This window comes from Pseudoliparis swirei, chromosome 24 (genome assembly GCF_029220125.1).
Source record: "Pseudoliparis swirei isolate HS2019 ecotype Mariana Trench chromosome 24, NWPU_hadal_v1, whole genome shotgun sequence".
Lineage (NCBI taxonomy): Eukaryota > Metazoa > Chordata > Actinopteri > Perciformes > Liparidae > Pseudoliparis > Pseudoliparis swirei.
The window spans coordinates 25,581,518-25,595,254 of record NC_079411.1 but is presented as its reverse complement, the minus strand read 5'-3'; the positions used below and the strand labels follow the sequence as shown (position 1 = coordinate 25,595,254).

General features: G+C 42.3%; 1 protein-coding gene and 1 pseudogene across 1 annotated transcript; one reads left to right on the top strand and one right to left on the bottom strand.

The window, feature by feature from the left end:
* The first annotated feature begins 313 nt into the window (after window positions 1–313).
* best2 (bestrophin 2) lies at window positions 314–13,117 on the top strand. The gene is made up of 9 exons (XM_056409523.1): window positions 314–465; window positions 564–658; window positions 1,958–2,191; window positions 6,214–6,368; window positions 7,033–7,110; window positions 8,961–9,113; window positions 9,231–9,311; window positions 9,423–9,577; window positions 10,496–13,117. Exons 1-9 carry the CDS (start codon window positions 314–316, stop codon window positions 11,280–11,282), a joined length of 1,890 nt encoding a protein of 629 aa, XP_056265498.1. The 3' UTR covers window positions 11,283–13,117.
* On the bottom strand, window positions 10,136–10,267 carry LOC130190817 (U2 spliceosomal RNA; annotated as a pseudogene).
* Window positions 13,118–13,737: the final 620 nt, after the last annotated feature.

Genomic DNA, 13,737 nt, shown 5'->3' with positions numbered 1-13,737 from the left:
AGAGATGCGCTGAGCCATTGCGCATTCATCAAGAGAAAACCACGAGAAAAGGGGTAAGGAAATATTCTTTCATGACTAAAATACATAAAGTAATTGAAATAGTTTGTTTTTTTAGTGTAATCTGCTCTTTTAATTAATGGGGAAATACTTATTTAACCACAGGAATGACCACAGAGTGTTGATCTGTACATGGCTTCTGACCCACCGTGTTACATGAGCTTGCTTGTCCCCTCAGCAGGTGGTCGTGTCTTCCATATACAGCTCTCTCTCTCTTTTATTTATTTATTGAGGAGCTCTAATCTGGCTGTCACAAATGACTGTCACCTACACGGCCAGGGTTGCAAACGCCCGTTTCTGTGGCTTCTCCAAGCTGCTTTTGGCCTGGAAAGGCAGCATCTACAAGGTGTTGTACAAAGAGTTCCTGGCTTTCTTTGCCATGTACACCGCCATCAGCATCACATACAGGTGAGAGAGAGAGGACGCAGCTTTAGGAAACACTAAGGCTGTTGACACATGGATCCATGCTTTGGTTTTGACCGCATCACTTGTGTGCTCTTTTATAGATTTGGCCTGTATGATTATCAGAAGAGGTATTTTGAAAAGTTGGCAATTTATTGCAACCACTACGCCAGTCTCATCCCCATGTCCTTCGTCCTGGGTAAGCACTCATCAGATTGTTTTATGTGGAAATGTTCCTTTCTTTATTGTTGTTGTTACGAAATGTTACTTTCTTTATTACCTTCGCATTGAAAATGCGGAAGGTTATGTTTTGATCGCCGTGTATTTATTTATGTGTATGCATGTTACTCGCATAACTCAAAAAGTATTAAACCGAATCGCATGAGATTTGGTGGGATGATTGATTATTAACCGGGGACCATTTGATTAGATTTTGGGATCAATCGGGTCAAAGGTCAAGGTCAAGGTCATGAAAAGGTCAACATCTTCTTTTTTACCATAGCGCGGTCAATTTCTATCCAATTGGCATGCAACTAATGCCAACATGTTCATAATTCAATGCCCAATCTTGTGATATGGGAAGGTATGCGCTCTACCGAGTGCCCGTTCTAGATCTTGTTGTTCTGCGTTTGTACTCTTTGGAAGCGTCTGCTAAATGACATGTAATGTAATATAATGTAATGTAATGTAATATATTGTAATGTAATGTAATATAATGTAATGTAATGAAAGATGATTTTTAGCAAGGATTTGACCATTTTTAAAGACTCCACAGTGAACTTTTCTCTTTTATTATATTATTATTTTTTTCCTGCATGTATCAGCTCCAATACTTGGTATAGATTATAGTATATGTGATGCGATTATATGACAATATTGTCTCTATGATGCTTTAGTTGAGCTCAAATTCGGAAATAATAGTATCGAGTAACAGTCGGGGGGAAAAACTGACAGGAAAATATACACAACAAAAGTTTTAGAACACCTCAACTTCTCAATTTTATTGAAATTTACACGGTTTAATTTCTCAATGTATTAAATAATAATGACAATAACAATATTCATACGGAGAAATGTTCAAATAAACCTGTTCATTCAGGAATGGGAGAATGGGAGAAGGAAAGAGGACAGGAAGTTTTTCAGAATAAAAGCTTTTTGGAAAAAGCAGCTTGGCGTCCCCAAAATAAAGCATAGAAAAAATAAACAATTGGAGATCAAAATAAATAAATCATGGAATCGTTTTGTTTAACAAAATGTAATCTATAAAGTTTGACTCATCAAAGCAGCCAAACTCACTCGTATAGCATTCTTTCTCCAACGGAAATAAAACATTGTTCACACAGTTCTTCCCAACTCTGTTGCAGAAGTTCCCACAAGTAGTGTATATATTTATAATTGATAGAAAATATGGTTAAAAACCCCCCTCCTTCAGGCCCTCATCCCAGGTCCGCTCCCTGCTCCTCGTCTCGATGACTCTCGTCTCCTCCGCTGTCTGCAGGTTTCTACGTCACCCTGGTGGTGAACCGCTGGTGGAGCCAGTACACCAGCATCCCGCTCCCGGACCGGCTCATGTGCGTCCTGTCGGGGGGCCTCCAGGGGACCGATGAGCGCGGCCGCCTGCTGAGGAGAACCATGATGCGCTACGCCAGCCTGTCGGCGCTGCTCATCCTGCGCTCCGTCAGCACCGCCGTGTTCAAGAGGTTCCCCACCATGGACCACGTGGTGGAGGCGGGTGAGTTAGGGCGCCGTAGGCCAGGTGGAGGTGGGGGTGACGTGATGGTGATGGGGGTCCAACAGACACCCACTGGGATCTTGATCTTAAAGAGTATTTTAAACGAGTAAAACGTGACATTTCTATTGGCTCCAGTATTTAATTGTAAAAGTGGATGCAGCTGCTGGTTTGAACGGGATACAAATAACTTTAAGGACTTCTTGTCTTCTGGGTTGTTAAACAATATTAAATTCAGTTTATTTTGTACAGCCCGATATCACAAATTTAAGAATGTTATTGCCTCGGTGGGTTTTACAATCTGGACACATATGACATCCCTGACCTTTGACCTCACATCGAACTCCCAAGAAATAAAAATAAAAACCTTCAGGGGGAATAAAGTGAAGAATCCTTCATGAGAGCAACAGAGGAGGACCCCTCTCCAGGATGGAGAGAATAATAGACGTCATGTGACCAGAAGGAACATCACAGTCACATAAACACATTTAAGGAATATGACAGAGTGTTTGGTTCTGATATGAAATTATTATTATGAGACAACGCAAGATATGTTTCTTCTTCTTCTTCTTCTTCTTCTTCTTCTTCTTCTTCTTCTTCTTCTTCTTCTCCTCCTTCTTCTTCTTCTTCTCCTCCTCCTTCTTCTTCTTCTCCTCCTCATCCTCCTTCTTCTTCTTCTTCTTCTTCTTCTTCTTCTTCTTCTACGCCTTCTCCTCCTTCTCCTTCTTTTTCAACCTCTCTTTCTTCTCCTCCTTCCTCTTCTTCTCCTTATTCTCCTTCTCCCTCACCTTCTCTTTATCTTTCTCCTCCTCCTCCTTCTTCTATTTCTCCCTCTCTTTCTCCTCCTTCCTCTTCTTCTCATCCTTCTCCTTCTCCCTCACCTTCTTTCTCCTCCTCCTCCTCATCCTCCTCCTCCTCTTTTTTCTTTTTCTTTTTCTTCTGCTTCTTCTTCTTCTCTTTCTCCTCCTCCTCCTCCTCTTTTTTCTTTTTCTTCTGCTTCTTCTTCTCCTTCTCCTTCTCCTCCCTCTCCTCCTCGTTCTTCTTCTTCTCCTCCTCCTCCATAACAGACGTAAAATACATAGAACTACGAATGCTTTATAAATAGAGAGCTGTACCAATGTCTCCACAGCTGGGTTTGGTAGCGCGTGGTACTAAACTCTATATTTGATAAATCCATGATGATGTCATCAACCCGGCAGATAAATTCATACATAAGATTTCTTAAAACAGCTTTGAAAGTATAAACTCCTGCAGCCACGAACATTTCACTGGCATTTCCAGTCGCCGTCGGCCTTATAGTTACGATCACTTGGGAAAGAAACAAGTGAAAAGCTCCAGCGTGCACGAGTCCAACAGTTTATGATCCAAACATGGTACTTTCATTCTGTTATGACAGCAGGCTCCAGAATCTCATCTCACAGAGATCAGCGTAGAAAAAAAAGAGATTTTGTAACCTCCATGTGATTCACCTGGTGAAATAAAAGTTTAAATACATTAACATTGAATTTTTGGACATCTTCACTGAGAAAACTGGAACAATCTGACGTGAATTGCGTAACAATCGTTCTGATGGCTTCTAGTGGAAAGCGTCTCATATCTGACGCAGCGGGCCGTGTCGCTGTGTTGTCGATGGAGAGATGTGATCAGTCACACTCACGTCATCGAGTGTGTGTTGTTTACTCTCCGGTACGTTCTCGTACACCAAGTTAATCACAAGGACAAGACGCATCTCGAAAAGCACGGGTGATAAAAAAAAAATAGACGTATCTGAGGACAGTCACAAGATCACGAGACGCCGGTTGAGCGACCGACACGATGTCAAGTTATAATAAACAGTATTTCAACAAGCTACTTTATCACCGATAGAGCTATCACGTCTGTTCTCGACAAAAAAAGTTCTCACTCGCTTAAAAAAAAAGACTTAATTGGAAATTAGACTCTGGTTTTACGATCACCCATCCATGTTATCAAACCATATACAGTAAATAGTACTTTAATAACATTGTCACCCACAAGTCATTTTAGCGGTGATGTCATGTTTTTGAATCCTCATTGCACAAAGACCAATTCATAAAACGAGATTTGTTTTTCTTGCAGACTCTGCAGATAAAATAGTATTGAACTCCTGAAGTTAGGTAAAAATGTATTATGCATTATTATTATTATTTTTAAGGTGTGTGTGTCGGTTGGGGTGTTTAAAAAAAAATTAAAGCAGCTTTAGAGAGCTTTATTATTATTATGTTTATTTAAAAGGGACCATGTACAGTTAAAACATAAATGTCACCATTTGATGCAGCAGATTGTAGCTACACAGCTCATGTAGTCCCTTGATAGACCGTAATAAACATAAAAGAATAACAAACAGTACAGGATAAGACGCACCACAACAGATTAGATTGCATTAAATGTTAACTTTTTCACACGTGTATAAACCTTTGCGGTTTATGAATACAACGGATTATCAATTACAACATGCTTTATAGTCTCACAAGGATTAACCGGAAAAGAGACAAAGCTCAGATAATTGTACCAAAATGAGGAAAGTTAATCCGTGTGTTGTTGTCCTCAACTTCTCCACTCCTTCATTCTCAAAGACAAATATAAGTTCATTCAGGCCTCAAATTCAGCCTCATCAGGGATGAACAGCCTCAAACAGCAGAATGTCCTCACACACCTCACTGGGAGGCCGAGGGTCTTCACACAGCAGTCAAAGCTCGAGGATCCACGACCGAGCATGTCGGCATTTAGCAGGTCAGCCGGAGTCAGACTGACCTCAAGGTCAAAGGTCACATGGCGGCAGTGTGTCACTCCACCGGTGGTGAAATCATTAATCATTAATTAAGACAGATATAACTAGAATGGGCACTCGGTAGAGTGCATACCTTCGCATATCACAAGATTGGGCATTGAATTATGAACATGTTGGCATTAGTTGCATGCCAATTGGATATAAATTGACCGCGCTATGGTAAAAAGAAGATTTTGACCTTTCCATGACCTTGACCTTTGACCCGATTGATCCCAAAATCTAATCAAAGGGTCCCCGGATAATAACCAATCATCCCACCAAATTTCATGCGATTCAAGAAGATTTGGACCTTTTCTTGACTTTGACCTTTGACCCGATCGATCCCAAAATCTAATCAAATGGTCCCCGGATAATAACCAATCATCCCACCAAATTTCATGCGATTCAAGAAGATTTGGACCTTTTCTTGACCTTGACCGTTGACCCGATCGATCCCAAAATCTAATCAAATGGTCCCCGGATAATAACCAATCATCCCACCAAATTTCATGCGATTCAAGAAGATTTGGACCTTTTCTTGACCTTGACCTTTGACCCGATCGATCCCAAAATCTAATCAAATGGTCCCCGGATAATAACCAATCATCCCACCAAATTTCATGCGATTCAAGAAGATTTGGACCTTTTCTTGACCTTGACCTTTGACCCGATCGATCCCAAAATCTAATCAAATGGTCCCCGGATAATAACCAATCATCCCACCAAGTTTCATGCGATTCGGTTTAATACTTTTTGTGTTATGCGAGTAACACGCGTACACATAAATAAATAAATAAATAAATACACGGCGATCAAAACATTACCTTCCGCATTTTCAATGCGAAGGTAATAACACTAACCCGACTGCCAGTGAACACAACATTTTTTAAAGTTTCACCTCTCTGGAAACGGAGCTATGCCCCCTGGTGGCCGCGGACACAACTGCAGCGTCTGTCTGGATTTATTTCCTTTCTTCTGTTCAGTTCTCACACAGATTACCAAGACTTTTTTTTGTCTGTCTCCTGCAACGTAATACGTGTGATAAATACTAGCAATTGGCCTAATGACATGTTTAAGAATACTCAAAACGTATACGAATAACACAAAAAAAGACTATTGTGCTACAATAATGAGGGTGAATGTGATGCAATACTTCCATCAAACTGCCCAAAGTTCTGGCACAACCTCAGACGTGATGACAGAATAATTTAACCCTCGTTCCTTTCTCCGTGTGCAGGATTCATGTCGAGAGAGGAGCGCAAGAAGTTTGAGGGTCTCTACTCTCCATATAATAAATACTGGATCCCCTGCGTGTGGTTCACCAACCTGGCGGCTGTGGCCCGATGCGAGGGCAGGATCAAAGACGATCACACACTCAAACTACTGCTGGAGGTGCAACACACACACACACACACACACACACACACACACACACACACACACACACACACAGAGAGAGAGAGAGAGAGTTCATGATGTACACTACCGTTCAAAAGTTTGGGGTCACTTAGAAATGTCTATATTTTTCAAAGAAAAGCACTGTTTTTTCAATAAAGATAACATTAATCATAAATACACTCTATACATTGTTAATGTGGTAAATGACTATTCTAGGTGAAACGTCTGGTTTCTCATGAAATATCTCCATAGGTGTATAGAGGCCCATTTCCATCAACTATCACTCCAGTGTTCTAATGGTACATTGTGTTTGCTAATCGCCTTAGAAGACTAATATCTGATTAGAAAACCCTTGTGCAATTATGTTAGCACAGCTGAAAACAGTTATGCTGGTGATATAAGCTATACAACTGGCCTTCCTTTGAGCTTGAAGTTTGAAGAACAAAATTAATACTTCAAATATTAATCATTATTTCTAACCTTGTCAATGTCTTGACTATATTTTCTATTCAATTTTCAATTCATTTGATAAATAAAAGTGAGTTTTCATGGAAGACACAAAATTGTCTGGATGACCCCAAACTTTTGAACGGTAGTGTATATTCACAAAGACATGAAGGCAGAGTGTTTTCCTGAATCTCTCTGTGTGTGTGAGCAGGAGCTGAATGCATTCAGGGGGAAGTGCAGCATGCTGTTTCATTACGACATGATCAGCGTTCCCCTCGTCTACACTCAGGTGAGCGCTCTGCTGCGCCACCGCTTCACACTCACACAGTTGAACTCTGACTTTCACGCGTCACCGAGATATTCATCTTATTTTTTTTGACTTGTCAGTGTTCTATATTAGTACTGAAGAAGTGTTGCTCTATGAAAAAATATAAAACTAGAACGGGCACTCGGTAGAGCGCATACCTTCGCATATCACAAGATTGGGCATTGAATTATGAACATTTTGGCATTAGTTGCATGCCAATTGGATACAAATTGACCGCGCTATGGTAAAAAGAAGATTTTGATCTTTTCATGACCTTGACCTCGACCTTTGACCCGATCGATCACAAAATCTAATCAAATGGTCCCCGGATAATAACCAATCATCCCACCAAATCTCATGCGATTCATTTTAATACTTTTTGAGTTATGCGAGTAACACGCATACAAATATATAAATACACGGCGATCAAAACATAACATTACGCATTTTCAATGCGAAGGTAAAAATAAACTTAAACTGAACTGATACTGGCTATTTAATTGTAAAATGGATGAAGCTGCCGGTTTGAACAGTATACGAATATCTCTGAAGGACTTCATGTCTTCTGAGTCGTTAACCAATGGCATAAGTTTATGGCTTCTCGTGATATTTCTGTGACTTCAACTTTAGTTGGCGTGCTTTGGTTCTCTAGTTACGATCGCTTGGCAAAGATACAAGCGAAAAGGTACAGCGGACATGAGCACAGGCTCCAGAATCTTATCTCTCAGAGACAAACATTTTGATCCGTCACAGAAAGAAAAGTACACGTTTAAACGCCGCGCTGTCTTAGCTGACGGGGACACGTGAACGGAACAGAGCCGTCGTGGATGTTATTAATAACAACTATGACAAGTCAAAATGTTTCTCGTAAAAAAGTCTTGAGTATATTCCGTATGCTCTTAGTACAAAGATATTTATTAGCATTTTCTACCTTTTTTGCTAATACATCCCTTTTTTTTTAAATCACAGCTACTTGCATATCGCAATGTATGAAAGAGGATTTCATGCTCAACCCACTCACATTGTTTAAAGAAGAATAAATAAATGTGGCTTCCTGGTGTCTTAGCAAGATATGCATAAAGGTGTAACTGATGACTGTTCAGTTTAATGGTTCCAGGGACGAGCCAGTGTGCACAACGCCCTACGCCCAGGCTATTTGTGGCACTAGGACAAACCGTGAGACGAGTTTTACTGCTGGAGCACGATGATGTAATGTTATCTTTAATAACTCAGATAGATGCGTAAAATCACTATTCTTCACTTTAATTCAATTCAATTCAGTTTATTTTGTATAGCCCAATATCACAAATTGCAAATTAGCCTCAGAGGGCTTAACAGTCTGTACACATACGACATCCCTGACCTTTGACCTCACATCGGATCGAAAAAACTCCAAAAAAATCTGGGAAAAAAACCTTTCACAGGGAAAAAAGGGAAGAGACCTTCAGGAGAGCAAGAGGAGGATCCGTCTCCAGGATGGACAGAAGAAGAGATGTCATGTGACCATAATCAAATATTGCAGAGTTAAGAATTTAAGAAAAGTAATTGGCTAAAATCCAAAGTCATTCTTTACGAACGTCTTGCATTACATTTTATATCTTTTAAAATACCTGGATTTTCAATGTGTTTTCACATTCAAGGATTCAAGGACAATTTATTGTAACTATGAGAAAAAACATTTAGTATTATTTGCATCAGGAGGAATGTAAACAGCAGCAACAGAAGCAATTTTCTCGGTATAAAAAGGCCGACAGCCAACATGAAAGCCGCAACATCGAGGAAACACGAAAAAATAGCGTCGCGTCACCAATTGCCTCCATCTTTCCACACAGGTGGTGACTTTGGCCGTGTACAGTTTCTTCCTGGTGTGTCTGATTGGTCGCCAGTTCCTGGACCCCAGCCAAGGCTATCCGGGTCATGACCTCGACCTCTACGTACCCATCTTCACCCTGCTGCAGTTCTTCTTCTACGCCGGCTGGCTCAAGGTCAGAGAGAGAGAGAGGGTCACACATCATCCGTTGCCATAGCAACTGACCGCGATACAAAGATACAAATCAGTGATATTTGTCTGTTAACTATTTACATTTTCTGTCTTTCTGAAGGTTGCCGAGCAGCTGATCAACCCGTTTGGAGAAGACGACGATGACTTTGAGACCAACTGGCTAATAGACAGAAATTTCCAGGTACCTCAATGTTAATGCCGTTTGGCTGGAATTGTGTAATCCCACATGGGATACTGCTTAATTTCCTATTTCGTCTTTATTTAAGAGTCTGTTTGCGAATTTCCTCCGCAGGTGTCCATGATGGCGGTGGACGAGATGTGTGGCGATCTGCCGATGATGGAGAGAGATCGCTACTGGAACGACTCCAACCCCAGACCCCCCTACACCGCCGCCACTCTCTTTGTCCTCCGCAAACCCTCCTTCCAGGGGTCCACTTTCGACATGGCGTGAGTTGTTTTCTCTGGATTGTATCTTCTCGCTCTCTACGTGTGACTCCACCTGTGACTGTGATGCTTTCAGTTTAAATCCGCCACCCGGTGGGAAAGTTGAGGTGATGAAAGTGAAAGTATTCTGACTCCTGCTCCTCTTTGCTGTCCTGGCTCCTCAGTGGTGGAACGAGCTCCCCTCTGACATCAGGGCAGCAGAAAGTCTCTACATCTTCCGCCGGAAACTAAAAACACATCTTTTCCGACTATATCTGGATTAAAACACAGATTAGCACTTCAGTGGCACTTAAATGGCTCTTATTATAAAAAATAAATAATTATAAATATACACTTTTATTAATCCCCAAGGGGAAATTAGTTCTCTGCATTTAACCCATCCTTAGTTATTCAGGAGCAGTGGGCTGCAGTGATGCGCCCGGGAAGCAACTGGGGGTTCAGTGCCTTGCTCAAGGAAACTTCGACTTGCAACTAATGGGGAGAGCGGGGATCGAACCCACAACCTTGCGGTTGCAGGACGGCCCTCTTACCCCACTGAGCTACAGCCGCCCAAAGAATTTTGAAGGGTGCACCGTTCCCAGCAATAATGCAATACCGGGTCAATGCGTGGAGTGAATGAAGCAAGCTCCTTTTTCATCTCCGAATGCTAAAAATCATTATGGTACTTTTGTAGTTCGACTATATTGAGGAAATGTTACTTCCTGTTTTCTTGTTGTTCTTAGTTTGTACTCTAGGTTGAAATGCACTTATTGTAAGTCGCTTTGGATAAAAGCGTCTGCTAAATGACATGTAATGTCATGTAATATTCTGTCTGAAGTGGTGTGAAATAATCTGCGCTGAGAAGGTCAAAAAATATCCAAATACAAACCACTGTAAAGTATTTTCAGAAAAAATGTGTGGTTAAATGACTTCTCTTGACAGGATCCCTAAAGAGGAGATGCACTTCCAGCCTCTGGAGAACATTGCTGAGAACCAGGAGGAGTCAGGCGGTCATCACCCCAACATGGCCCTCTTCAACCGCCTGCTCAACGTGGCTCCTTCCCCCAGCGGCTTCATGGGGGGGGCCCTTCGCCGCACCTCAGCGCAACTCCAGAGGCTACGCCGCTCTCCCAGCATCGACCTGTGCACCAGCGATGACGAAAGTGGCAAAATAGGCAAAGGTGGGTCTCTGCCCTCGGGGCTGGGCCAGGATACGCAGAGCACCGTGTGCAGTTTCAGGGAGGAGAAGAGCGCCAGAACGCTCCTTCTGGAGGTTCAATTTGGAGCGGAGCAGCAGGAGAGGCGAGGAGGAGGGTACCCTGCCGCCAACGAGAAGAAGGGAGTGAGAGCATCGGAGGGGATGAGTGCGGAAGAGTGGCGGAGGAGAGAGGAAAGAGGGAGAGGAGAAAGCACATGGGGGGAGACCCACGCTCCTGCCTCGCTGCTCCCTCCTCCCCCCCAGTCCTCAAAACAGACTTCCACCCAATCGGCCTCCTCCGTTTCCTTCCCCTCCTGTCACCCCTCGGCCTTCCTGTTTCACCCGCCTGCCCACTCCAGTCTGGAGCACTGCAGCTCCCAGCCGGCCATCAACCAGAGCAGAGCCGCCGTGCCCGCTATTCCCAAACCGCCCTCTGGCAGAAACAAGATGTCCTTCCTCACCGTGCCGTCTTACGACGAGCCTCAGCGCTTTCGCAGCGTGAGCATGGGGTCGGAGCTCACGGGGTCTTAGGTGGACGATGGGTCGTGATATTCCCATGAACCTTTGGCTGTATGACATGAGACGTTGATACACAACTGTGCTGCCACTTTTACTTTGATCTGCAGCACTTTTAGTGAAGACTTAACAAACATCCCTGCTAGAAAAACTAGCATAGACCAGCATAAACCAGAATAGACCAGCATAGACCAGAATAGACCAGCATAGACCAGCATAGACCAGCATGAACCAGCATAGACCAGCATAAACCAGCATAGACCAGCATCGACCAGAATAGACCAGCATAGACCAGCATAGACCAGCATAGACCAGCATGAACCAGCATAGACCAGCATAAACTAGCATAGACCAGCATCGACCAGCATAGACCAGCATAGACCATCATAGACCAGCATAGACCAGCATGAACCAGCATAGACCAGCATAAACCAGCATAGACCAGCATAAACCAGTATAGACCAGAATAGACCAGCATAGACCAGCATAGACCGGCATAGACCAGCATAAACCAGCATAGACCAGCATAGACCAGCATAGACCAGCATAAACCAGCATAGACCAGCAAAGACCAGCATAAACCAGCATAGACTAGCATAAACCAGCATAGACCAGCATAGACCAGCATAGACCAGCATGAACCAGCATAGACCAGCAAAGACCAGCATAAACCAGCATAGACCAGCAAAGACCAGCATAAACCAGTATAGACCAGAATAGACCAGCATAGACCAGCATAGACCAGCATAAACCACCATAGACCAGCATAAACCACCATAGACCAGCATAGACCAGCATATACCAGCATAGACCAGCATAAACCAGCATAAACCAGCATAGAAATGCTGGTCTATGGTGTTTTTTTCAAGCAGGGATGTTAAAGAAAGCAACAGCTCCCCCATATTTCCAAATACTACTATATTATATATTTTAATTATTAGGCTACCCTCCTTTTTAACTGATGGTGTCTGAAAGTTAAACGTGAACCTAACTGTGTTTCTGGGACCTGGGAGGAAAGTTTTTTGGTATTTAAAAGGTACATTTTGGGAAGATTTGTGCTTTTACAGCGTCTGTGGGAAGAAGAAAAATATGTATCTCTGTATATTTAATTGAGATGTTTTTGCTAAAATGGGCTAAACTAGTTTGATCACGTTTAGCCTAGCTTAGCCCCACGACAAGAGGCAGAGGGAGTTTGGCCTCCATCGGAAAATATAAATATAAAGTTTCTTTACATGTTGTATCTTAGTATCTAGCAAACTACGCACAAGGCATCCTCATTAGTTCGGTGTTGTCTTATAAGCCGATAACTTCACCATGAGAGAGGACTTTGGAGGTGCCAGTTGGCAGTTAGCTTAATAATTAAGCTAGCTTCGAAATAATTTAACCAGCTGCTCCGTTTTTTCCCTATGATTATTAAATACAGTAACTCCAACACAGTGAGACAGCTTTGGGGTTGTTTAAAGAAACCGTTGGCAGAGCTAAACTGGATATTTCCCTCTTCTTTTAGACTATGTGCTAATCTAGGCTAAACATGGCAACGCTACATGTGTAGGCCTACAAAGGAGAGGAGTCCCATGTCCAGAGTTTTCCAGTTGTCTGCATATTATATTGAAGAATATAAATGTATTACTAAAGTATTTACGAGTATTTTAGCTTTAACCAACATTTTGCTGAAAGAAGATGGTGCTAAAACAGATCAAATGAGCGACAGTTTTCTTTCTTCACTTTATTTTTCTTTTATTGGCTCATAAAATACACCTGTAAATAAAATGATTTTTAATGAATTACCTGTTGTATTTTCACACTAAATTTAAATAACTTGAATAAAACAAATGAGATAACACAAACAATGTTTGCATTATTTCTGTATCTTTTCTAATATCTGAATAAATATTATATAATAAGGAATGAAGCAGATAATATTATTGACAAGCCTACATATATAATAAATAAAAATAGTGATTTATAGCACTTAGTATTTATATGCGATCACAAATATCACTCTAGATCCCATCGTTGACCACCAGGAGGCGATAGCAGCAAACCAAAGAGAGTACAGACAGTAATTCAATGGTGTAAAAAAAAAAAGTACAGACAATTGAGACCTTCTTCACACAAGCTGGCATCAGCGCTGCCCATGAGTGGGCTGACCTCCTCCATGTCTCCCTGCGGATGGAGGCTCCTACCGGGGCTGCGGCGGCCAGGCCGAGGGCGCCCTTCTGGCCTGGGTGGACTGCCTCTGCTTGGCCAGGAAAGACTGAGCCGGGCCTGGAGTTCTGAAATCCTCACACAGACTGTGCTGCCGCAGAGCCGACGACTGCATGAGTCAAACACAACTGTCAGCTGTTAGTGGAAACACTATTGTACTATAATGTAGGCCTGTAAACCACACAGGGACAAAGACCTGCTTTCACAAATAATAATGAGTGCTGCTCCTACGACTACCACATCGATACCAGCGTGAAGATAG